Below are 26,105 nucleotides of genomic sequence, written 5' to 3'. Positions count from 1 at the left end.
TAATAAAATTTAATTACAAATAGATGTATACAGTTATGAACTTATAGCTACTTTGGACAAAAAAATGTAGTTTCATTTTAAAATTTTAAGTCATTCTGGAAAGAAGGAAAGGGAAATTCAGATTTATTTTAATTTGTTTTTAGTGGTAACTAGGTGAGTCAAATTGATTAATTCCATTTTGAGCTAGGATAAAGAAAATAACAGATAAAGTATGAAGTTTTACTGAAAAAAGTTTCAAGTGCATTGAGAAGGTCTTAGAGATTAAAAAAGGAAATTTGAGATTTTTTAAATGAGGAAAAGTATTTTTAATTTTAACATGAAAATTATTGAATGATAAAATAACTTATGCTGACATATTTTAACAATTGATGTCTTGTAAATATGGTTATTTCTTTTTACAAAATTTGTTTCTGAAAGTAAATATTACTTTTTAATTGATATTGTTGAATAAGTTAATTTACAAATTTAATTATTTTCAAACTGTATAGTTTGATTACACCAACCTTCAATGTAACTATTAAGAGTTTTTATGCTGTAACTCCAGTGGTGTTTGTGCATCTTGACAAAATAAGGTAAACTTTCAGTAAAAAATTACGAATCCTTTGTATATAAAAAATTAGGTTTTTTAAATTGAATTTTACTAAAGTTTTGCCAATAGGTATATGTAGTTTTTTTATTTATCAAGTGACATTATGTTCAGAACAGTTAGACATTAATTTCACTTGAGTAAAAATATTCCCATGAGAAAGTTAACAATTAATTTGGATGAATTTGTAACAATCTTTTTGCATAGTTAGAGAGCCAAAAAACAAATTTTGAGAGGTAAGGGAATTTGTCTACTTTTTGCATGTTATTAGTCTATATTATTTAGTGCATTATGTAATTAAGTGAAAATTAAGTGCAATACTATGATTAATATAAAAAAATTATGGTTAATTCTCTTCAACAGTCAAAAGGAAGAAAAAATAAATTTGATTAAGTCACAAGTTTAGTGTTGATTGCTTTGAGTTTAAAATGATTTTTATGTTAAGATTAAAAATAATTTTCTTCATTTGAAACTTTTCAAATTTCATTTTTGTGGCCTCTAAAATCTTTTAGTTAAATTTTATATTTGTTATTTTCTTGGACCTAACTCAGTGCAGACTTAGTTGATTTGACTACTATGAAAGTACTACATTTTTGTAAATTACTGTTTTCAATTCTTTTTAGTATGTCTGTAAGGGAGTCTGATCTCTTATTTAGTTAGGGGAAAATGTGATCTATAAAATTAAAAAAACAACAAATATTTGAACAGGAGATGGTGATTAAGCGAATAAGGTAACATAGCATTTATTGCTTTTTATGATTACAAATTGTAACAGGGAACTACATTTATCTTAAATACCTTAAGGCTCACAACATTATACATTTGTTTATACTTTTATCATTTTATTGCCTTTTGAACTATGTCTAACTCATAATTGTGGATACACAAGTTGTAAATTGTTTAATGAATCTGTAGCTTATGTTACTGTATTGAATGACATACTGTAGTCTTCTACAAGTAAGACTGTGACATAACTTCATGGATTACTTGTGTATGGTCATAGGTTGTTTTTTTTCCCCTAGGTACTGCAAGTGTTCAGATGTATTTTTTTGTGATTTCTTAATTGCTAGCCACTGTGGCCAACTGTCTTTCTATATATAGTGCTACATTACACTTGTTTTCATTGCACTTTCATTCTATCCACCTGATTGCGACTTAATTTTTCCAGCCATCATATTTCTTCTTTGTGATATTTACAACAACGAATGGATAAAAAAAAAAAAAAAATCTTAAACTTAAGGCCTATATCTCCCTTTTCAGACATTTTCCCCAAATGCATCAATAACAACCAGGGGCACATTCACTGTTCATGGAGCTGACATTCAGTAATTATCCCTTTAGATCTCTTATTAGAATTAATGCTCAGCATATGACAGGTCTTTGATTTCAATCTGTGATAAAGTACTAAAAGTGGTGTTGATGTATGAAATTGCAATTAACATATAAAATTGTGTTTAACAGTGGTATGAAAACAATCATTGCTCTTGTGCATTAGGTGGTTGGTTTTCTTCTGCATGTTTCTTCTCTAGTTCTGGTTTCTTGTCTTTCTATTTCATTGCCTTCTGTGCAGCCTTTCACACCTGTGGATGATTTTGATCAACTCTTCTACCACCAGCCTTTGATTTTGGCTCTTCTGTTCTTGATGAAAAATGGGTTCCTCTTTTTCTTTTTATTGTGCTCAAAACACAGGTTTGTGACTTTCTATCTCTCTTGTTTGTATATCATATTGACTCTTAGATTGCTTTACTCCATGGGCCTCCTCTTGTCTCAACATCACATTGATTGAGTGTCTCTTTTGTCCTTGTGATTCCTTTGCTGTGGCTTATGATAATGACCCTTCTATCTTTCTTGAGCTTCAGTGTTTTATATTTCTTCTGTCTGCCTAATATCCTCTTCTGTCTTTTCTGCAATCTGCTTGACTTATCTGCACTCCTTTGATATACGTTTAACATTCAACTCCTCACTAAGGCTATTTTTCACAACCCTAATTTTCCTATGTTTCCAGTTCTTTGGAATTTCAGACTGTGGCTGCTTGCCAACACTCATCCTTCAAACTTAATCACCTGTTCTCTTCTCTTCAATCCTCTGTGTTTTTAATATCTTCCTAGGAGTTTCTTGATTATTTCATAGGGCAGACTTAACCATTTCCCTTGTATTTTCATGCCATAGAGGTCTTGATTTTGAAAATCTTCACATTTCTTCTCTTTTTGTACAGTAGATTATTTTGGGGATTCTGGCTTTTCTGTGCTCATGCATCTCCTTCAGTTTGATCTAAGGAGCACTGTGCCATATATCCTGCTATCTCTTATATTCCCTTGTGCCTCTTCAGTCATCTTTGCATCCCTCTCTGTCATGGTGGCTCAATCACTCCTACATGATTTGGGTATTCCACTCCATTCTCTTCCATGTTACTAGCATCTCTACAATGAAGCCTTCCTTTCTAGTTTGGGAGAATGATGTTCATAACACCTCCACTTTTAAGTCAGCTAGATTCTATGGTTATGGTTGTTAAGTCATTTGATGGCTCACCCCAACACTGCAACAGTCATTTCTCCCTTTACCCAATATAGAGATAAACCTGCTTCTGAGACTTGCACTTTCCTAAGTTTTTTGATGTAGACCAATCTGTTTTGACAGTTGCTGGTTATCAAAGGCATCATCCACACCTTTCACCTCTTGCACAGTATCATTTCCTTTCTTTTAGCTATCTTATATTTCTAGTCACTAATAATTATCAGCATTCAGACATTTATATCTTCACTCCCTCTTTTTCTCTATATCATAAGGATGGGTTAATATGTTTTTGACTTTTTTTTTTTTTTCTTCAGAAGACTTGTACCTGTTTTCGTACTACATGATTGTTCTGTTCCCAGTGAAACCTGTTTGCTGATGTCCTGTTCAGATTGCTCTCTTTTATGGACACTACAATTACTTGTTTTTCCCATAACTTGTCTTCTTATCTATGGACTTATCTTCTTTAACTGGTTGAATCTGTCAACTCACCTGACTTGCACATTCTTCTTTGAGTAATTTTAACTGATTTTAGCAAATCCTTTCATCAGGCTTGATATATCACAGCCTGTCTTGCTTCATTTTGAGGGATATTTTGCTGATTAGTGTGAAGACTTAGCTCCTGTTACTCACATCATTCAGTGGTTTCATGTGCCTCAGGTTTTTGCTTCTTTTCAGTCACCATTTTTCAGTCTACTCAGAGGCTTTAGTGTGGTAACATTTGCCTGTTTAAAATAAACAAAATGATTTTAGTTTCAATCTGATTTTATACATTTTTCATTTCCCTAACATTTCATGATGGTCACCATGAGTATATCAGTTTTTGTGTGCCTATCCATAAATACAAAGGTAAGAAAAAAATAAATCAAGGAGGAAGAACATATCAAAAAAGGAGGTACAGAAAAACAAACAATATTATGTGTTACTAAACATTAGTTATGTTTGGTGTCATGGGATCCAGCTAAGGGCTAGTGTTGTCTCACAGGGAATGCATTAAGTGGGGGAGTAAAGAAAGTGTTAAACTCATTTATTTCTGTTTGCCCATCAGTGGCACAGGGTATGTCTGCAGACTCAAGCTTCTAAAAACTGGGTTTCAATACCTGTGGTGAGCAGACCACAGATAGACCATTGTGTTGCTTTTACTTAATTTTAAACAAACAAATCACTCGTGCTCAGTGATCACAATTGAGATTGAATTTTCTGCTAGACTTCTTGAACAGTACATCTGTATGATTTACCTTTTTTTTCTTATTTTTGCACCTTTTACAAAAAAAAACAGCAACATGTGTGGTCCTGCCCTCACACCTGGTTCACTATTGCTGTCTTTAGTTATGGTAATCTGTTGCAATATCTTTTAGTCAGGATCCATTTCCAGATATTGTGTCTAGATTTTTCCCCTGTGGAAATTCCTCTCAGGGTCATTACGTGACCTTTCATTACAGTATCTACCACACAGATTTTGGTTGATATGTCCAGTAAGATGGGACTTTGATCTTCCTTAAGACACAGGTGAAGGTTCTTTATCCTTCCACTTGTTGTTATGGTATCTATCTTGTAAATATTTGACCATGATGGAATGGCCTAAAGTCCTAACCACACAACAGATTATAACGTTTTGGCAACCTTGTCAGTGAGTAACCACCAACATTGAATTTTCCTGATATTTTTGGCTGTTGCAGTGGTTAAACAGTAGAAACCAATTGGATAAAAAGTATTCCTTGCTTGAGAAGGATGCAGTCTCTCACTGGTTGCTACTCACTAGGAGACCCCTAGTCTTGTGGAAGTCATATGCTTTCCCCTTTTTCTTTTGCTATTTCAGAAATGATCTCATTTTTATTATTCTTCAGCTTTGGCCCTTTTACTGTCTTCAGTGTGGGATTTTAACTCTTACTGATGCAGACAGGAAATCGGTATTTCTGTAGTTAACGGTTTCTGAAATGAAAAATGTATTTTAGTTAAATATTTACCTCTTTGCATCACCTTCCACTCTTCCACTGCACTTGTGGTGTATTCTGTTTGTCTCATTAATAATGAGCTTATGATCACATACTAATGCTTACAGGAATTACTGCTCATGGAGATCATCCTGTTGGTGGAGATCCAGGACATTATGACAATTACATCAAAAACTTACAATACATGTAAAGTAAGGTTATGGCATGTGTAGAAAATGCCACAGCATTTGTAAAAGGTAGTAACTCTTAGTAGAGAAGAGAGGTAAATATCTATTTGAAATACATTTTTATATAAGGAAAATGTTAATTGTGAATCAATTGACATGGAAAAGTGTGAGCTTAGATTAGAAAAGAAGTTGTGAGCAGCAAGGAAGTGTGACTTTGAGGAACTGTAGTGCAGTGAGAAAATTAGTTGTGCTTTAGAAAATGGTAAACTGTGTACACTCACTGGTAACAAGTTAACTTCAAGACAGTTTTGAAATACTTCTCAACTATTTAAATATTACGTATAAATTTACCTCAATCAAATATATTGATCCCCAGAACAAAGGTAACTGCTGGTATTTGGAAATGTGAAATTGTCATTTGTCAGTAAATCTATGTGTTTATATGAACCAAAGTGGGTATGAAGTTAACTGTTTGAGTTAGAATGATGAATTTTCAAAGGGAATATACTGATGAATATAAAACAAGTTAAAAATAATTAAATATATATAGTTGAAGTTTCTAATCAACAGTAATAAGAAAGTCTAAGATTAAAAAAAGATATTTTTAATTGTTTCTCAAAACATTGCTTTACAACAAAATTTCACAAACTAAAAACCTGTACAAATGGTGAATTATGTATGAATATTTTAATGAATGAATTAAACATTATTAAGAAAGTTTCTACAAAGTTTCAAGCAGTTTGATTAAGTATTTTAACTGTAAACTTTGCAAGACTAATGGCTACTGTTTGCACCCTTGTGGTCATTGTAGTTAAATATTTGCATTTGTTTTACACAAAAAAATTGTTGCTTTTAACTTGATTATATATTTAATTAGGGGTATACATATAATGGTTGCCACTCCAGGTCGTCTTATGGACATGCTGGACAAGAAAATGGTTAATCTTGATATCTGTCGATATCTCTGTCTTGATGAAGCCGACAGGATGATTGACATGGGTTTTGAGGAAGATGTCCGAACAATTTTTTCTTACTTTAAGGTAGCCCAGGAAAATAAATGTAATTTATATTGTTTATGTTAACATGGAAGTTTTTTCTTTTACTGTTAGTAATGTGCAGTTGAAGTTTACACCAGTAACTAAATGTAATGTGCAGTTAAAGTTTACACCAGTAACTAAATGTAATGTGCAGTTAAAGTTTACACCAGTAACTAAATGTAGAGGGTAAATTGTAATTTTTTTATCTTAGCAAAGAGGCACCCTTATTTAATTTTGTTGTGCTTAGTTCCAGCACGTATAGATAATGAAAAACTGCGTGGTTTATGTATGAAAATGTCGGAAGTAAGTGCATCAACTACAAAAGACTAAAAATCTATTTTTATATTTTTTTACAGAATTTTTAAGTTCTCAGAATTTCAATATTTTCTTCAGTTTTCTAACTACACAGGCCTGCAGTGGTTTTATTATCTTGAAATGCTTACAAGTTCTATCCAAGAATAATATCCTTTTTTAACACACTGCTAAAGTATATAAATAGTTAACAGACATAATGATGTCATTTATGGATATTATGGTCAAAACAGATCATGGGCTTTGTACAAAAGCACAATTTATGTCAAAGAGTTTAAACAATATACTAAAGGTAAGGAAATATCTTTGCTTTTTGGAATTCCGGCAGTTTGGTGTGAGCCTAAAAACCGTGGTGATGTCTGATATTTTTTTTCAGTTTGGTTGACACAAAGAAAATCCTATTACCTCCATGTCATATAAAACTGGGCTTCATGAAGCTGTTTTTAAATGCCTTAGACAAGGCTATCTGAACCCAGCTCTTTCAGAAGTCAAACTTGAAGTAGGGATTTTTGTTGGATCTCAGATTAAGAAATTGACTTTGGATGAGTAGCTCAAAAAGACAATGGAGAAAGTTGAGAAGGAAGCAAGGATTTCTTTTAAAGATGTTATTGTCAAATTTTTGTAAAAAAACAAGGATCCATACTATGAAAATATTGTCAATAATATGTTTGATAAATTTAGAAAGTTGGTTTGCAATTTGAGCTTGAAAGTTTTCTTACACTCATATTTTGGCTGTTTCTTTGAAAATTGTGGTGCCATCAGCAAAGAACAAGAAAGGTTTCATCAAGACACTAGAGAAATGGAGAGGAAATATGAGGGAGTTGGAACATCAGTATAATGGCTAATTGCTGCTTGTTATTAAAATGAGGTGCTCCAGATACAATCTGTAAAAGAAAGAACACAGCACATGGTTTTAAGACTAAAAGATATACATTTCATAAAAAATATTAGGATGAATGAGGATGCATATTCATTTGACATCAGTGCTTTTCCCTTTAGTATATTTTTACATTTGTTAACAAGCATAATAATAAAAAAATATTCATTGTGTTAAATCATATAATAATTAGACCTAAGTAAAAGGTTTTTTTCTTCCCAGTTTGTAAAAATAATCCTTATGTGATTGAAAAAGGATGAATATTATTTTCTTGAGTTATGGAATAACTGTTAAAAGTCTAAATTTGTGGGTGTGTGTTGTCACTCCTCCACTGTAGTTTATAAATGTAAAAATTTCAGAATGCAAGAAATGAGTAATTTGGTTAATATAATATTTCTCTTAGGGGCAAAGACAGACTCTGCTTTTCTCAGCTACTATGCCAAAGAAGATTCAGAACTTTGCTCGTAGTGCCCTTGTGAAACCTGTTACAGTAAATGTTGGTCGAGCAGGAGCAGCAAGTCTTGATGTTATTCAAGAAGTGGAATATGTGAAGCAAGAAGCTAAGATAGTTCACTTATTGGATACACTACAGAAAACTGCTCCTCCAGTAGGTTAACAATCAAAGTAATAAATTAGAATTTTTGTACAATTATAAGAAATTGCAAGATGATATCTTACCTCTCTCATAAATAGCTTTCTCATCTTGTACTGCCTTCTTATATATGTAAATGTTTGTTTGACACCCTGGCCTACCCTCATGTGTATTCATGTGAGATATCTGTATGCTGTCATACAAATGAAGCAGCAGCATTGTCATTAGTGTCCTCTCTTCTGTGCAGCCCAAAATCACTTCTCAATTTTCAGACTTAAGTGTGTACACTTTTGTGCTTGAGTTTTCAGGCTAATATTATTTCATTTATGTGCTCATGTTTGCAGGTTTATTTTTTTTTTCTAATTTTTTATGGTTTTGAGAATTCTTTTTGAGATAATTTTATAATTATCCTTGTCAGCTCCACTCATCATGCATTTTTATGCCATGTGGCTTTTACAACTTCTGTAACTACTACAGCTGAGTTGCTTATCACTTCAGTGGTGTCTGAGCAAACTTTATCTGCTCAGGAAGTAATTGCTTTAGTTCTTAGGGAGTTTGCTAGCTTTTTGCAGTCCTTTGAATTACCTGATGATTGTTCTCCTTTGCCATATGAAGGTTTACCTGCACATATTGATGAAGATTTGGACAGCCTCTTTGCACTTTCTCCCTATGCTTCACAGTTTTTCTGGGGGAGGTGCCTAAGCTCCTTCTTTGTTTGTAGATTTCATCAATCATGCATGTAGTTTTATTTACCCTTATCTCCCACTTCCTATGATTCTATTATCTGCCCTTTTCATTGATTAGTCATTGGATCAATATTTAGTGTTTCCTCTCTAGATGTTGTGATTCATGCATGTCATTTTGGGGATTGTCAGTTGCATTTGGGTGTCAGTACATCTTATCTCCTGCATACTCTGAATGATCATGGTCAGACATATCTTCATTCTGTACTTTCCTATTTAGGCACACAGCATTTGGAATTGTTTTTTGTGGTGATTGGATCCCAGTACTTTAGTGTTCTTTTCCCAGTTTTATTGTATTAATTTCTCTTCCTTATTCCTGTGTATTGACCTCCTGTTTCCTTGCTTTTACTGGTTCTAGTGATTTTGTATTTGATAGGTTAGCTATTGGCCCTTGGGATGCCATATTTAGGCATACTGTGGTTTCAGTGTATGCATTATGGGTTCAGGTCCTATAGGTGCTAGGCTCCTTGGCTTTTCCCACATATGGAAGTCTTTTGCCATGGAAATTTGGGTTCTAAGAGAGGTTTTGAAATCCTAGTTTTCTGTTTCCATTCTCCTCTTCCTTGTCCCTTAATCCTGTTTCCTTTCCTCATCCTCAAGATTCTGTTCTAACATTTTAAGGAGGTTGTTTGGGACTTCCTGTGGCTTGAGGAGATTCTTCACATTTGGGGCTTTATTTCCATCTGTTTATCTTCACAAAGTCATACTCAGCCCTTTGTTGGGTTTTCACTTTTGGTTTATGAATGATGAAGGTTGATATGTCAGACAAATACCAACACAAGACATTATCTTTGTCTTGTCCCTTTGAAGGGAAGGGGGATAATTTTAATTTTTGTGGTATTCTGTTTGTCCTTGACTTGGCTCTCTGCTTCTTCTTCTTCTTCTTCTTTTTTTTTTTTTTTTTTTTTTTGGGGGGGGGTAGTCTGTGTGTTTCTCCTTGGACCCAACTATGTTTTTCATACTCAGTTTCTCTTATAATAGGCTGCTTGGGTTGGTTGGTACAGATAGAAAAGACTTTCCTCATACATTACTGAGTTCATTTTGGGGCATTCTACAGAGTTTCTTTTTTTTTCCTTTCCATGGCTCTAGATCTTCTCTCTCTCTTTTAGGGACATCTAGAGCCATGGAATGAACTCAGTAATGTATGAGGATAAGGAAAGTCTTTTCTATCTGTATCAACCAACCCATGGCTCTAGATGTTCTCTCTCTTTAGGGACATGGGCTTCTCTGAAATCCCTAATTTCTTTTAAATCATGTTCAGTATGTTTTGTTTGTCCATTGTATCCTCATTCATGATTCTTGGATGCCTCTCTAAACCTTTATTTTGTGATTGGATTGAGGCAACACTACTATAGGTGTTCCTCTTCCTCTGCAACATTACCTCTTTACAGATGTCTCTCATTCAGGTTTTAGTGCATATCTGGATGCTTAAGCAGTTTCAGATCAGTGGATTATTTCCAACTTCTCTCTCCATATCAGTCTCTTGGAGATCCTTGCCATTTGTTGGGCTTTGGGTCACTTCCTTCTGGCATTTCACGCCTGGTCAGTGATTGTGCATTTCAGGGGATTGTCTGTGGTCTTGTATATTTACAGGTATGGAGGCACTCGGTTGAGAGTCTTTTGTTTTCAAACTCTGGACCTTAGTGTTGGGCCTACAGCTATCAACTTGGGATTTTCCCCAACAAATGGTCACTGGACCCACAGGTGTTTTGGAGGGCAGTGTTTTGTGCCCAGTGGGATATTATCCAATCTCAGCTTTCCTGGTATTGATCTCATGTGCCACACCTTTTGGTTGGAGCAGTAAATGCTCTCAGTCAGGATTTAACAGGTGTGCCTACACTTGTCTTTGTCACCTTTTCTGGTTCTTTTCATCATTCAACCATTTTTTGTGTGGTTCTTTTGTTGGCTTTATTTTGGCTTCCTTGGCTCTGGCTCCCACTTCTCTTTCCTCCATCTTCCTACATAAAGTCCAGTTCAGCACATATCATCTGTCCACTTCTATTATCTGTCTATTTTTTCCTGCTTCCTGGCTTGGAAGATAGACCATTTCCACAGAGTGGCAGACCTAACTTCCTATTCTCTATCTCCTTTTTCTTTGCCATGGCTGTGTACCAACACCAGTTGTATGTCTACTGTTGTTAGTCTTTGTCTTCCATTCAATCCAACTTTTCTCCTCTGTTATTGGCTGTTGTATGGCTTTGCCAGCCACATTTTGTTTCACAGAGTGTTCCCATGTCATCTGTTTGGCTGTCCTGTCTCTTGTGTTCTCTCTGCATTACCTGTCCTCCTTATCTTGCCTCTCTCCCAGGTTGAAACCTCAGTGTTATTCTTCTTGCCATTACCTTTCCTTGTTTTGAGCCTTTGTCAGCTTGTACATTATTTCACCTCTTTGTGAAGTGTCTTTTCCTCTTTCTGTTGGCATGTGCACATAGTCAACTGATTGTGTCTGCCATTGATGCTTTCTGCACCTTATTTCACAATTCATGCATTTTATTTTTATCTGTCTAAAAGTTTTGATATTCAGGAGAGTAATTCCACCTACACACTTTTCTCCCTTCCATTTCACATGTTTCTCACCATATTGTCCCTGATTTTCTTCTCTGCCTGATCAGGGCCTCTGCTTTTATGTGGCATACACTGACTCCTTTTGTGGTTCTTACTTGTGTCTGTTTATTCATTGGACTCCTTCCCAGTCCAGTGACTTTTTACTTGATGACCCTTATGGGTTGGACGAGTCATATGATTTGTCTAGCTTTTCTTACCATGAACTGGGTGATACATTCCCAGTGTTATCTGGTGATGGATTGGAGATGTACTCCCACTCTGTTGTACACCATCCTAATGCCTCCCAGATGACAGTTCAAGGCAAATATAATGATGGTTGTGTTGGATGTGAACACATTATGACATAGATCTTTAGTTCAGAACCTTTTCTTTTCTACAAGTTTTCATTTAATTTGATTTTTTCAACTATTTCCAATAACAAATTCATTTGAATTGTTCACCTGCAAGGTGATATTTGTATGAAGTAAAAAATATATTATATTTTATTCTACACTTTCTCATTTCATTTGTATAATGACTAGGACACCATAAATGAATATCAAAAGTTTTAAAGGTAAATATTTATATTTCATTTTACTCTATTATGTTAGTAACTGTTTATCATCAACCTATAGTGTATTGAAATGCTTAAAATGAGCAAATGAGCAAATGTAAATATATACATATCTTTCAACTGATAAACATCCACTAGAATAGTCATTTTTATTACATGCATGGTATCATGTCTATCTTTTCACATATTGTTTGCTTTTGATTTTTAATTTCTTTCCAAATTCTTTGTCTATTATAATTTCTGCCCATATGGTGACAGATGCCTGTGGGGTATTTTGGTAGACTCCCGACTGAGATGTATTGCCAAGAAAAGATAGTACTTATATGTTCTGTCTTATTTATAACCTTTCAAAATTCAGGTAGCAAGTTAAACTTATAAACATTAAACCATCCATATGTGACTTAAAAACAACAACAACATAATACATAATTAGCTAAAACATAAAAGTAAGACCTGAATACAATTTAACTGTCTCTTTAACTATAATAACGTATTTAGGTAAGAAACAATCATATGTGCTATAGTCGATAAGGTAGTTACAGGTACACTGCAAGGAAGACTGCACCTTAATTTTTATTAACTATTGGTAGTGTGTATAGTGTAAACTGAGCTACTTCTAACAATTATATACATTTTTATAAAATAACTGCATGTACATTGTACATTTCAAGGCAAAGTATAGAAAGTAGGCATGAAAACTGACAGGGGTTGGAAAAATTGTAGAGAAATGTTGCTGAAGTCAAGATTTTTCAAATTCTGTGGATCATGTGACATATAAACTGTTGTTTAAGTACTTTTTGAAAGGTTTACTTTTAAACAAGGCAATAACAACAGTAATACAGTATAATATTAGTTTCATTTTCATATAATGATAGTAAAGTAGTTTAATTCATTTTTGGGGCCTGGCATGGCCAAGCGTGTTAAGGCGTGCGACTTGTAATCTGAGGGTCGCAGGTTCGCATTCCCGTCGTGCCAAACATGCTCGCCCTTTCAGCCGTGGGGGTGTTATAATGTGACGGTCAATCCCACTATTCGTTGATAAGAGTAGCCCAAGAGTTGGCAGTGGGTGGTGATGACTAGCTGCCTTCCCTCTAATCTTACACTGCTAAATTAGGGATGGCTAGCACAGATAGTCCTGGAGTAGCTTTGTGCGAAATTAAAAAAACAAAACAGACATTAATTAATTTTTTAACATAATGCAGTACATATACAGTAAAGAATACAATAGTGGTGCTGGGGCTATAGGATTAGGTTTAGTTTCACACTATTGTATGCAGGTTACCTTCTTCCTAGTGTAGACTGAATAACATTCTCAATGCCACTTTGTGATGGGCTGGAGATGTACTTCCACTTTGTTCTACACTTTCCTACCATCCCCTGGATGTCAGTTCCTGGTAAGTATGAAGATGATTGTGTTGGATGTGTACACGTGATTAAGCTGTGGAGGTCTCTTTCTTGTTTCCACCCTTATTGTAATGTAGTATCACAATGGTGAAGTTTATACTTGGTTTAGAAGTAGTGCAGTTTCCCAAGGAATGTTGCTTTCTGTTTATTTGTCTTTTGGGCACTTTCTAAAGGAGAATTATCCTTTCAGTAGACCTACCACCAACTCAGTATGGGATTCCAACTATTTGTGGTGAGAGGCAAGATATTGTATCAGAAGTTAACATTTTTCCAAACTGAAAATGTATTTTTAATAGATATCACCATTCTCCCCACTTCGGGTGGTGGTTTTGTATATACTGCCCCATTTTGAAGTTATTTTGGGCTGCATGGAAGAGAGGACACTGATGATGTAGGAGTTGTGTCACACACTCATTAGTGGATGGTTTTTGCATCAGATAATTTGCATGTCAGCATATAGATGTCTCATGTGAACACACATGAGGGTTAAGTGAGCAATTGGGAATATTGAGGCAAGTGGAAAGGAAAAATTTGTGCATATAAAATAAATATAAGTCAACAAAAGATATTTGTGATCATATCTAAAAATCTATTAGAAATTTATTTTAATTGAAAAAAATTGTTTACATTTGTGGGCGAATCCTGTTGTAAGACATACAACTGAAAAAAAGTTATCAACTAACAACTTGATTAATTTTACAGTACTTTTTCTGAAAGTTATAACCTAAATGTTTGACAGTTATACAAAAAAACCTTCATGCCATAAGTGACCCTTTACAAATATGATTTACAAAGTGATTTACAAATATGTACTCTTCCAAAAATGCAAAAAAATTGTATGACCTTGTAAATTAATGCTCTATTTATTTTTTGAAACATATTTTTACTATATATTATATTAACTTTGGTTACAGGATAATAAAGTATGTTTTGTAGTGGAAATAGGTTAATATAGTTAGTGTATTTGTATAAATCTGCACATCCTTGGGAATTGCAAATGATCTGTTTTATCTGCAGGTTTGCATTTATTATTTCCCGATTAGTTTCTCATGGCATTTGAATTCCAGGTCTATAACCATTAACCATTATAAATTTGGAAATAACTTTTAGAATACCAAAGGTTTTAAAAGAGTATAAATTAGTATTCCAGCACTCCTAAGTATATAACTCTTGAAACTTTAGAAATGCCTTATGATTTCAATGAGAATATAACTGAAATTTTCTGAAAAATTGTTAACTTTTTCCATTATAGGCATCCTTTTTATCCTTGGTATGAGATTTTTCTGGGTTATATTCAGAATTTATTTAAAAGTGCTTTATTATCATATTATATAAGTACATTTAGTTTCTGAATGAAGCTAATAGTACAAATTTTAATATTTTATATATGTCTTCTGTATTTTATAAGGTAATATTTAAAAAAAAAATCCTTAATTTCCCCTAGTAGCAATGAGAATTGTGACATTTACTCCCTAGTATTCCCTCTTGTATAAGTTATTTACCATTCCTCTGAGCAGTATGAAATCTAATGTAAATTACTTGTAATGTTTTCATTGCTCAGGCAGAGAATAATATTTGTAGACTTAATTCTTATTTGGTTATAGGATGATAAACTATGCACACCTAGCATATTCTCTTTTTCACAATTTGTCTACAGCTGTATCAGATGTTTAACTCTTTTGTGATGGGCTTGGTATAACATAAGTGAGTTTGTATATGCATTTGCACATATTGAATATTTATACTATTTCTTTTAATGCTGTATGCTTATCTTCACAAAATGTGTAGACTTTCTGTAGTGATTCCAAGGCTTTTCTACACAAAAAAAACTGATATTTTAATGTTTTTACTATGATTTGTTTGTGAAAACATCAAGTCTCTTTTGAGACTAGTCTGAGTGCAAAGTTATTTTTATGTTATGATTTAAAATCTGTTTTTCTTCCCAAAGATCATCAATTTTACTTGTGTCATCTCTGAAACCTCCTAAATACATTTCTGATGTTTGTGTTTTGTGAAACTTTAAATTTTGTGGTATTTTCTCTACCCTAACTTTACTGGGTCTGCCAATTTGACCGACCTCATCATTGCCGTAAAAAAAATTTTGGAAATATAAATTAAGCTTCTTTTTGTTTTAGAATGACTACAGATTATAAAACATAAATATTTGGTGTAAATAGCTTAAATCTCATGATATTATACATTTGTATATATGTGTTAATTTTTTATTATATTGACTTTCCAGTTTTGCCTAGCTAACAATACAGAAGTTACAATAACATGGTACATGTGCACTTGCTACCATATCCAGTAATGTAAAACTGACCTTTAGTCTTTACAAAATGATCTTTCTTAACTGTGCTTTAGTGGAGTAATATTTGGTAAAATACAGTCTTATTTCAATTATTATACATTATGTACGTTTATAGATGATTGCTATTTACAAACAATTCATTAAATTTATCTCTCTGAAAATGGAGTATAGGAAATGAAGAAGTTAAGCAAACATATCTCTTTTTTTTTTTATGACCTTTGTCCTTGGTTGCTGCTTTTTGTAGCTTGCTGAGACTTAAGAAATTTCACACATGGAGGATGTGAAATGACATTATTTTTCTAGATTTAATACTTACATTTGAATAACTGAAAAATTAAATTAGTATATTGATACCTTAATGTTCCATTATAATTTATCAAGTTTAGTAATTAAGCTGTATTTCAATCTAAAATATATGAAATTTCAGTGAGATTGAAAACATAACCTACCTCCTTGAAATTGTGTTTTAAAAGGATAGGATGGTGTCTTGTTCTTTTAATGAATGCATGAAAATGGAGGACAAAGGCATTAGGGGGAAATTCTGAGTTTTCGATTGGTTACTCACATGTCATCTATAGAAGTACTTGTATTTAAGGGATCATTTTCAAAAGTAGAAATAGTTGAGCAGGGCTATTGTATTTGATTCAGTACATGAGCAATAATTCAGGAAATATAAAAGTTTGGATGCTCTTATTTTATTTTTGTTTCCTGTTAATATCAGTAATCTACATGAAACTATATACTTTGTATTTTGAGATTGCAAACATTTAATTTGAATCAATGCTGCAATCAACACTTCACATGGTAACCAAAAATTGAGGGTTAAGTTTGTTTTTAATATTTACTTTTAAATTAAGAAATTGAGTAATATATAATACTAAAATTCAAATTATAATCTGCAGTTTTACACCAAATTTAATGACATAAGGTCATAAAATAGTAGTTCAATAAAACTGAATGCAAGTCAACAAACACAGCGACATGGCTTTTAACTTGTGATCTGTAGCAATAGGGTTAATACTTATAATTAATAAAAAAACAGGGTTTTAATAAATCAAATGAAATATTATATTACTTTGTTTTCTGTACAGGGTATTATCTATTTCACCTCCAGTTCAAACTTTATTCCCACAGGAAACATATCACTGAGCTTAGCTGAATTTGTAACTGTTCTTACTGCATAGTTAAAAACCCAGAAAAGTTATAATATTATAAGACATTTGTTTGCTTTTTACATATTATAGCTATTCTAATTATAATTATTATTTATAGTTCATCACTTAATTAAGTAAAACATTTAGTGTAGCAGTTCCATTTACATGTATATATATATATATATAAAAAAAAAAAGTCCAAGTAAGTACTGTATTCCTTATTTTTTCTGTGTATTCTTTATTTATTTATTATTATAAAAGTAATTATATATAATCATTAGAAACTTTTAAAGTTTTGTTGGGTAAAATAATAATAAGAATTTTGCTTGTAAGCAACCATCAAATAGCTTATATATTATGCAATTCAATAGGATAATGTGAGCTCACATTTGTAAGTGATTTACAACTTGTACGGTTGGAATATGTCAAACATGGTTCACAGAACAACAAAACAATAACATTTAAATAGAAACAGATGTGTAGTTTTACAAATTTAAAGCTAATTAGGATAAACAAATTTATTTTCATATGACAATTTGAAGTCATCCTATAAAGGGAAATAAGGTAATTTAGATTTGTTTCATATTTTTTTCTGGTAGTTCAATTCAATTGACCAACCTTGTTTAGAGTTAGGGTAAATACAAATTACAGATAAAGTATAAAGTTTTACCAAAAAAAAGTTTGAACTTTATTTAGGAGGTCTTGTAGATTGTGCAAAAGAAATCTGAGAATTTTCAAATGAAGAAAAGCATTCGTAATCTTAACATCAAAATCACTTTGCACTCTGAACAATCAATACTTTAATTCCATATATATTTGTGAAAAAAGTGTATGGAAAATACTTTGTTAAAAATTCTAATTATTGCAAAATAATGCATACTGAAAGCTTATTGAGTTTTGCAAACATAAACAGCATATGTTTTAGTATGGAAACTATAAAAGTCTGTCAATTTGGGATAACAAACTGTTAAAAATGCTAAAATCAGATTTTTTTCTGGTATCTACTGGTGTACACTCATGCTTCTGTGAAATTTCATTTTATCTTTGTTAACAGTATGTTGTGTAATCATTGTTTTTCTATGGTTTTGGTATATCACATGTTTATTTTATAATTTTAGGGTTTTATTATTATTTTTTTATGAATGTGCATCTATGTGTTTTATATATTCTTGTTTCCCTATTTCTATCATCTTTATTATACCATATAATGTGAAATAATAAACAATTTAATGTGTGTCTGAGCTTGTTATTTTTGTACTTTTTGGAGAATATACTAGCTGTAGACAAAATTTTTATTTTATTAGGTATTGATATTTGCAGAGAAAAAACAAGATGTGGATGCCATTCATGAGTATCTGCTATTGAAAGGAGTTGAGGCTGTGGCAATTCATGGTGGCAAAGGTAAACATAAAGAAAAAAATCCACTGAATGTTTTGAAATAAACATAAATCAGAATTTGTAGAAAATACTTTTACTTTGAACTTAATCATCAAACCAGATATATAAATCTTTATATATTTATTAGAAAACATTAGTTGTTGAATCAATTCCACAGGGTCATCTGCCCTCATTGAGTCTTTATTGGCTGCAGTTGAATTTATGAGAAATTGATTAATTAATTGTTTCCTATTAATTATAAGAGAAAATAAATTTCATGTTTAATATGTAAATTGAAACAGAAAATATGTTTTATCTGGCAATGTGTTTCAAATTGTGTTCAAGATTTGATCTCTGATTCAAATGGATTAATCAGTGTATGTGGTAATCTGTATAGTATGATTTTTTCTTCTAATAGTAAATACTAGTTTTATTTGAATATTTGTCCTTGTTTTGACAGTGTTTTATAGTGGTGTATAAAAAATGGTTTAGTGGATTTAATCTCCTGTATTTTGTAAGAGCAAATAAAAAATATAAAAAGGGAAATCTGTTGAGCACTGATAAACTAGTTCTAGGGTCTGTTGGATAGAGTTCCAGCAAATTTTTTGTAGGTAGTAACTGGTAACCTCCTTCAACTAATAAATACTAAGGATATTGACCACTAATAGGCTAAGTTTCAAAAGCCTTTTACTTATTGATGTAAAGATCATGTCATTAATAGAACTGCAATTAGCCAACCTCTGGTGGATTCAAACAATTAATTGGAAGCTAACCTCCCATGCTTTGTCATTCTGATCATTAGTTTATCATTTTTTTAAGAAGTTGGAAAACTCCAATTATTTGTTTATTTTTCATTAAAAATTATTTTAAAATGCACTTAGTTTAGTTTAAGAAAGATGCTACAAACTGTTAGTTTAGCATCATCTTCTAAACTCCCTGTTTAAAATTTTTTTATACTATAATTGTATGTTTTATTAGTTTTATAAACACTATGGAATTAAGTTACTTTCAGTTTGTTATTAGTACTTGCATGTTAATGTGTACTTTATAGTATTCATATATTTTTGTGATGGTTTCACTCAAGTACAGAACAGAAAAATCTTTAGAAAAGTATGCTGTATTGTCAAACTAAAGTAATTTAGAATTTGAAATAAAAAGTTGAACGGATGCTATGGCCTTTTTTCTGTTTATTATCATAATGACAGACTCGCAAAAAAACTGACAGTTTAACGTGAAATATTTAATTTAGTTATTGATAAACTTTGAAAGGTCCAAGAAAACTTCCTGGTGCTCCTGGAAGAGTTTTTTTTAATTTTATTGGTCTAAAAGTGTGTTAGCCATGGAAAAAAAGCATAAGCACTTATCTTGAAATTTTATCCAGTTAATCTGCTTTTTTAGACAGATCTGTAAATTCAATTGACTGTTGTAATTGATGCATCTAAAATTTGTCTTGTTCCTAAATTGCATAGTTCTACTTAGGAGTTTATTGCTTTCCAAATAAATGAAAAAGTAATTAAGATAAAAATAAAACAACTAAAGTTCAGTAAACAAAATTACATTTTGTGCTAGTTAAAAAAACTAACCATTTGAAACACCTGTTTTGCAATTTATGACTTTTAATATTAGTAGTAAATAAAAAATTCTATATTCTGAGGTGTATCTGTATAAGTTTTTTTGTGAAAAATTTTGTTTCTGAAGATCAAGAAGAGAGATCTCGCTCAGTGGAAGCTTTTCGAAAAGGTCAAAAGGATGTCCTTGTTGGCACAGATGTCGCATCTAAAGGGTTGGACTTTGAGAATATACAACATGTTATTAACTATGATATGCCAGAAGACATTGAAAACTATGGTGAGTTGTTCTTGTTGCATCTGCAAAACTTAAGTATGTGTAGCTTGTTACATTTTCATTTATGGGGGAGTATTACAAGTTTTTGTAGAACAGAAAAAGTATCTTAAGTTGAAATTACATAAAGGTATTATTCAAATTAAATTTTGTTTGTATTCATGTAAACGTTTTTTAAAAAAACAGAATTCCAATACGATATTTTGCCTCTTTTTCACACAATAGTTTTTCTCAACTTGAGCTTCCCTTTATATGCACAAATTGTTGCTCACCCCTAATCATCCCACCCACCCCTGTGTTTTCACTTGGAGCAGCTATAGAATAGCCTGCAAATGAGCTTACAAAACCCTTTTTTCTCTCTTCTATGATTGTCCTCTTTCACCTTTACCCTCCAAACATTGCTCCTTTGTTGGGATTTTTTGGTTTGAGATTCCCTTTTGTTTTGTGTTCATTTACTCCAAACTTTCTTATGGGACTTGTGTATGGCTCTATTTTTAAAGCAAGATGTCTTTGGTGGTTTTTCTGACTTATTGGATTCCAGTGTCAAGTGTGCACATTTGTGCACGTCCCTATCACTGGCTTCTTTCTTTGTCTCATCCTCCTCCTGAACCTGTTTCCTTGTGTTCTTCCCCCCTTCCTCTCATTTACAAGTTTCTGCTACATGAGGAGCCATTGTTTTTTATCTATGATTTCAATGCTTCCAAGACTCAAGGTGACTATTTTAATAGGTACAGGTCTGGTGTGGACCAGGCTTTTGCATTTTGCTACCATATGGGAGTTCTTCATTCTTGGATTCTGCAGGTTCTTTCTGAAGGGCTTGTTCTTTGTTTCTCTTCCCCTTCCTCCCATATCCTTATTTGGGATTCCATTTCCAGCCAGCTTCTTTCCAAGGTGGTTCTAAATCATCTTCACAAGGATGCTGTGGAATGGATGGATTCAGGCAGGGTTTTATTCCCATCTTTTCATTTTCCTCATGAAGATTGATGCCCCTCTGCTAGTTTTTCTTCCTTGAACTCAATTTGCCATGGAGTCATATGTGTCTTTTCAATGGGCTCTCACCACTCCTCATGTATGAATGATTAAGGTAGATTCCTCATATGCTTGCCTCCACATTCCCATCTCCCCAGCATTTGCTTGAATTTGTTCATCAGAATTATGTCTACCAATTCTGAGCTCTTCCATGTGGGCTGGCTTTGGCTTCCTTTGTTTTTGTCAGGTGGTTAAAGCCTTTGCCCATCTTCTCCATTCCAGGGGATTTATATTCACCATTATGTAGATGAGTAGCTGCTTCTAGCTCTTTTCCATGCCATTTCTTTCCTTCACACTAGTTTATTATTCAAGAAGTTGGATGGGTAGGATGGCTGGTCATTATGGAGAAGTCCTTCCTTATCCTCATTTAATACCTTGTTTATCTCAAATATTTTTCAATTTCTGTTTCAGCTGGGTCCAACCTTTACCCTTTCACCTGCAGTTGTTGGAGCTTCTGATTTGGGCCACTTCCTTCTCCCCTTCTCCAACTGTATGTGAGTTTTTATTTCTCTTGGGGATGTGGATTTCTTTAGAGGCCCTCATACTCCTTCGTCAAACCCATACATTATATCTACACTGAGCTTTACAAGATTAGTGGAACCTCATTTGGGATCTTTTGGATGCTTCTCTTTGTGTGAACTTTGGTTGTTATTGAACAGAGCCAACACTACAATAGGTGTTCTTGAGCTTCATGGTTTCTCTATGAAGGGGTAAATGCTTTTACTGTTCTTTTTTAAAGGGACCTTTCTCACCTGTACAGATCCTGCTCAGTGACAGATTTTGCCTAACCAGGTATACGTATTCTTAAATCCATACTGTATGACTATTCTGATTAATAATAGCTACTCTTGAGATGTGGTGTTCTTCAAGACTTCTTGCCAGTTTTCCTTGTAGTATTTTGCATCATAAATATGTTAACCCTGGACTATACACTCATTGATTAGCATGAATAAAGTGGAAGGGAATTGCTACCCATCCATGCTACTCTTTGGTTTGACTGTTAATCTAGTGATGACTATCAAGATAATATACAGTCAACTTTTGTTTTTGTTTTGATACAAACTTTCAATAACAACCAATGCATGTAATTGGCACTGCCATAGCTTGGTGGGAGATAAGATTGAGTGTTTTAAATTGGCTTATACCCATATTATCCATTATTTTTCTAGTGTCCCAGTGATTTGAGTGACTTATGTTAAGTTTGGAAACTAGATGTGTGATGATGATGCTTATCACCTTTATTGGGATCATCAACTGTATTCATGGTCCTGTAATTACTAAGGCTAATACACTCCTTATCCAAGATGCTAACACTTTGTGGTACAAAAAAATGAAATTTGCATTGACTGCAAAAATTTAAGCTTAGAATCAGTTACTGGAAAATTAAACTGGTATTGATTTGAGAAACTGAAACACAATGCTGTTGAAAGAAAGCAATGGAAGACAAGTATAGCAGTAGCACAGAGAGAAAACCAGGCATGTGGAAAAACATAAAGTGAAGCAAGTGATAATAAAAGCCAACATTTTGATAACAAGATAAAAGGTAAAAGAAAGTGAGTAGTGCCAAAGCTCACTTGAGAAATTCAATAAAAAAAAAAAGGTTACAGTAGTACAAAAATAAGGGTAAGATTTTTAAGTATTTTTGCAATGACATTTTGCTTAGAAAAAGCAATTAGTATGCTGCATAGTGTAAATATTTTTTCATTTGATTTTTAAACAAAATAATTGATTAATCTTATTTTAGGAATTTTTTTATGGCTAGGTTTGAAGAAAAAGCCATCTAAAATTATGGAAAATATTTATTTTAATTGTCATTGTGTAGAATGGACACAAATTACCAAAGTTTTCTTCAGAAGAGGGGCTAGGTACAGGTCACTCTCATGACTTAATTTGAAATGTTTTTATTTTTACAGTTCATCGTATTGGTAGAACAGGTCGTTCTGGTAAAACAGGAATAGCTACAACTTTTCTAAATAAAGCATGTGGTAAGAATGTTTTACTTCTTTTTTTTTGTTTCTTTTGATTATGAAAGATATATATGTTACAATAAATTGGGGACTTGAAAATTTTATGTGTGATATAATTAGCTTAAGTATAAACAAATGCTATTTTATGCTTGTAAATTGTATTTCCCCACGTACTATAGATGTATATATAAATTAATATTTAAAACAAGTTGAATATGAAAAAAAGGTGTTTACCAGTTTAAAGATGGTTATTTATCAAATATTTAATAACTTAAGTGCACGTTTTTGAGAACTTTGGTTGGTTTTAATGGCTGGTAAAGCTATTAAAGTTAGTAACACTTAAATGGTGTTAAGTTTGGATAGCCAGTGTTTAAGCGAAAAACCATATGTTAATGATAGGTAGTTACAGATAAATCTGCATCATCACTGTAATGCTGATTGATGATCATGCACAGTGTCCATTTATCATTGGTAGTTGGCCATGGAATATTTAGTTATTAGTACCTCTTCATAAATATGATACTGTTATTATATTCTTTGATTACAAGACTTGTTATTTTTATCTGTCAATAGATGAGTCAGTGTTACTAGATTTGAAGCACCTCCTTATAGAAGCCAGACAGAAAGTTCCCCAATTTCTTGCCACTTTACAGTCTGAAAATGAAAAGTATTTGGATCTTGGAGGTGAGTTTAGAGAGAGTTCTGTGTATCAATCTGAAGAACAGAGTAGCATAATACAAAAATTTAAATTAGTATGTTACTATATTATAGTTAATTGGTGTCTATATAGGTATGTATGTCATGTATTATGTATTTTCATTTAATATTTTCTCAGATCCCTCTTAATACACTCTGTAATACTTAGCATTGCTATTTGATGTTTATAACAGTTGCACCTTTTCCATAATATCAACATGTCTCAAAATACTCTCATCATTATTATTTTGAACTCCTTCATATTTATAACTGTATACATGTGATGTTTGCTAAGCCTAATGACAACTTCTGAAGCCATTTTAAAGCTATCTATAATAAAACAATTTGGACTGCATATAAGAATGTTTTGAAAATTTATTAATAATTTTTGTTCTAAAAGGCTGTCTTCCTGTCAAATAGTTCAAAAAGGTTTTCAGTTCCTAATAAGTTGATTTTTTTTCTCACCTGCTAGTTTTAAATGCTTTAGTTTTTGTATTGATTTAAAAAATATTATTTTTAAATATGAAAAATTTTGATAAATTGATGAAGTATTTGCACAAAACACACATGCACACATGTATGTATTTTTTTCCCCTCCAGATGAACGAGGCTGTTCATACTGTGGTGGCCTGGGTCATCGAATTACAGATTGTCCTAAACTGGAAGCCATGCAGAACAAACAAGCTTCCAATATTGGTCGCCGTGATTATCTTGCTAACAATAGTGCTGATTGGTAGTTTACATGAAGATTTACCACTGTACTGTAATATGTGTAAAGTTGAACTTAAAATTGGTTACTGTTAACTGTAATTAAAGGATGATGTCAATGCCCTTTTGTGTGTCTCTTTTCCTTTGTTTACTCTGTAAGTTTAAATGTTCTTCCTTTGTTTAAAAACTAAAAGTTCCAAACGTTCATGATTATATGTACAGTAAAAACTAATAGGTAGATATCTTCTCTCAGACTTCTTTAAGGTCAGGTAAGAGATTAGTCTTCCTTAGGAGTATATTCTAGACTGTTTAAATAAATTCAACACAGAGCAACTGTTGTTAGCCAAGCCACTCATCATTCTCATTTAAGCATAGGGAAGACCGTAATAAAGGCAGCTAGAACAAAATAAACTTGGCATTTTTTTTTTACTTCTTGTTATGTGAAACTTGCATATACACGGAATAAATTATAAATTCAGAATAAATATTACATACAATATTACAGAAAGATATAAATGTAAGGTGTATTCATATCTCATGCTTTCTTCTCTTCCCTATTGATTTTAACTTTAATACTAATAAAATTTAAATTGCATTTTGGTCAAGGAGTAAGCTTTCTTTCACTTCTGATAAACACCACATAGATGTTATAAACTTTAAAGAATATGCAATACAAAAGTTACAATTGACAAAAAAAAACCTTTACAAAGAAATACATAATACCTACAAACGTAAGTCCTTCAACGATAAAACCACGTACAATAAAATAACTTCTTTGACCAGATCCCAAGGATTCATTAATAGGACAGTTATCCACAAGATCTCTGTTGGGTCCAGTATATGCCTGAAACAAATCCATAATATCATCCTCTGAGTACACATATATTATTTGTTTCTGGCTTAGTTTCTCAGCCTGACCTCAAGACCAGCTCAAGGACAATATCATCCTTAGATGAACTAGTGATTGGCTCACTAAACTTTCTGGATTGGACAACAATTTTTCCCTCAGCCAAATCGTTTTCCCACAATAGTGATACTCCCATAATTAACAAGAGTAGGTCTTACTTCAACCACAATCCCGAAATTAAGTCTCATGTTAAACAAATGTTATGAAAAACAACATTAACAAAGCCACTCCCAATACCCTAAGCAATAACAGACTCACCAGTGGAAGAATTCCAATCCAAAGGCAATTTGCCTTCTAACAAAAAACATTGAATCGCTCCAGTATCGCGTAGAATACGTATGAGATTGGCAATGTCATTTGTCAAAGATGCAGAACCAAAAGACACAAAAGGTCTAAATTATTTCATAACTACATCAGCATTTATGTTAGTGGCTAAATAAACATAATAGAGTGGTGTGGTGGAATTACATCTGTAGGTGGACACAAATGCACAGGCTGTTGCTTCCTTTTCTTTTCCAAAAATGAATGCAATATCAGCTCACCCCATTGCATAATTCTTCCTGTGTGAACTGAACAAAGGAGCATTCGAAAATGTTTTAATAAAGTGTTATTTCCTGTACTCATTTTTTCTGCTGTATTAAATTTTATTTTTGATATTGAAGGATTTTATTGTTTGTTTGTTTGTTTGTTTTGGAATTTCGCACAAAGCTACTCGAGGGCTATCTGTGCTAGCCGTCCCTAATTTAGCAGTGTAATACTAGAGGGAAGGCAGGTAGTTCACGAAAAGTGGGATTGACCGTCACATTACAACG

General features: G+C 32.6%; 1 protein-coding gene and 1 long non-coding RNA gene across 3 annotated transcripts in view; one reads left to right on the top strand and one right to left on the bottom strand.

Annotated features, from left to right (window-relative positions):
• Positions 1 to 24,509, top strand: part of abs (ATP-dependent RNA helicase abstrakt) — a 49,388-nt gene extending 24,879 nt beyond the window's left edge. For both annotated transcript variants that reach the window (XM_076460912.1, XM_076460913.1), the window contains 7 exons: positions 6,097 to 6,259; positions 7,849 to 8,052; positions 18,072 to 18,168; positions 19,843 to 19,992; positions 22,929 to 23,000; positions 23,556 to 23,666; positions 24,279 to 24,509. In XM_076460912.1, the coding sequence (XP_076317027.1) occupies positions 6,097 to 6,259; positions 7,849 to 8,052; positions 18,072 to 18,168; positions 19,843 to 19,992; positions 22,929 to 23,000; positions 23,556 to 23,666; positions 24,279 to 24,415 (934 nt within the window). In that variant the 3' untranslated portion in view covers positions 24,416 to 24,509. The remainder of the gene's footprint in view (positions 1 to 6,096; positions 6,260 to 7,848; positions 8,053 to 18,071; positions 18,169 to 19,842; positions 19,993 to 22,928; positions 23,001 to 23,555; positions 23,667 to 24,278) is intronic.
• A 593-nt stretch (positions 24,510 to 25,102) lies between these two features.
• LOC143229094 (uncharacterized) overlaps positions 25,103 to 26,105 on the bottom strand; it is a 28,475-nt gene continuing 27,472 nt past the window's right edge. Inside the window, exon 3 of the long non-coding RNA XR_013015661.1 lies at positions 25,103 to 25,230. This is a non-coding gene — a long non-coding RNA (uncharacterized LOC143229094). The remainder of the gene's footprint in view (positions 25,231 to 26,105) is intronic.

This window comes from Tachypleus tridentatus, chromosome 10, assembly GCF_004210375.1.
Source record: "Tachypleus tridentatus isolate NWPU-2018 chromosome 10, ASM421037v1, whole genome shotgun sequence".
NCBI lineage: Eukaryota > Metazoa > Arthropoda > Merostomata > Xiphosura > Limulidae > Tachypleus > Tachypleus tridentatus.
The sequence above is the reverse complement of the archived record's forward strand: the minus strand, read 5'-3'. Positions and strand labels throughout refer to the sequence as shown.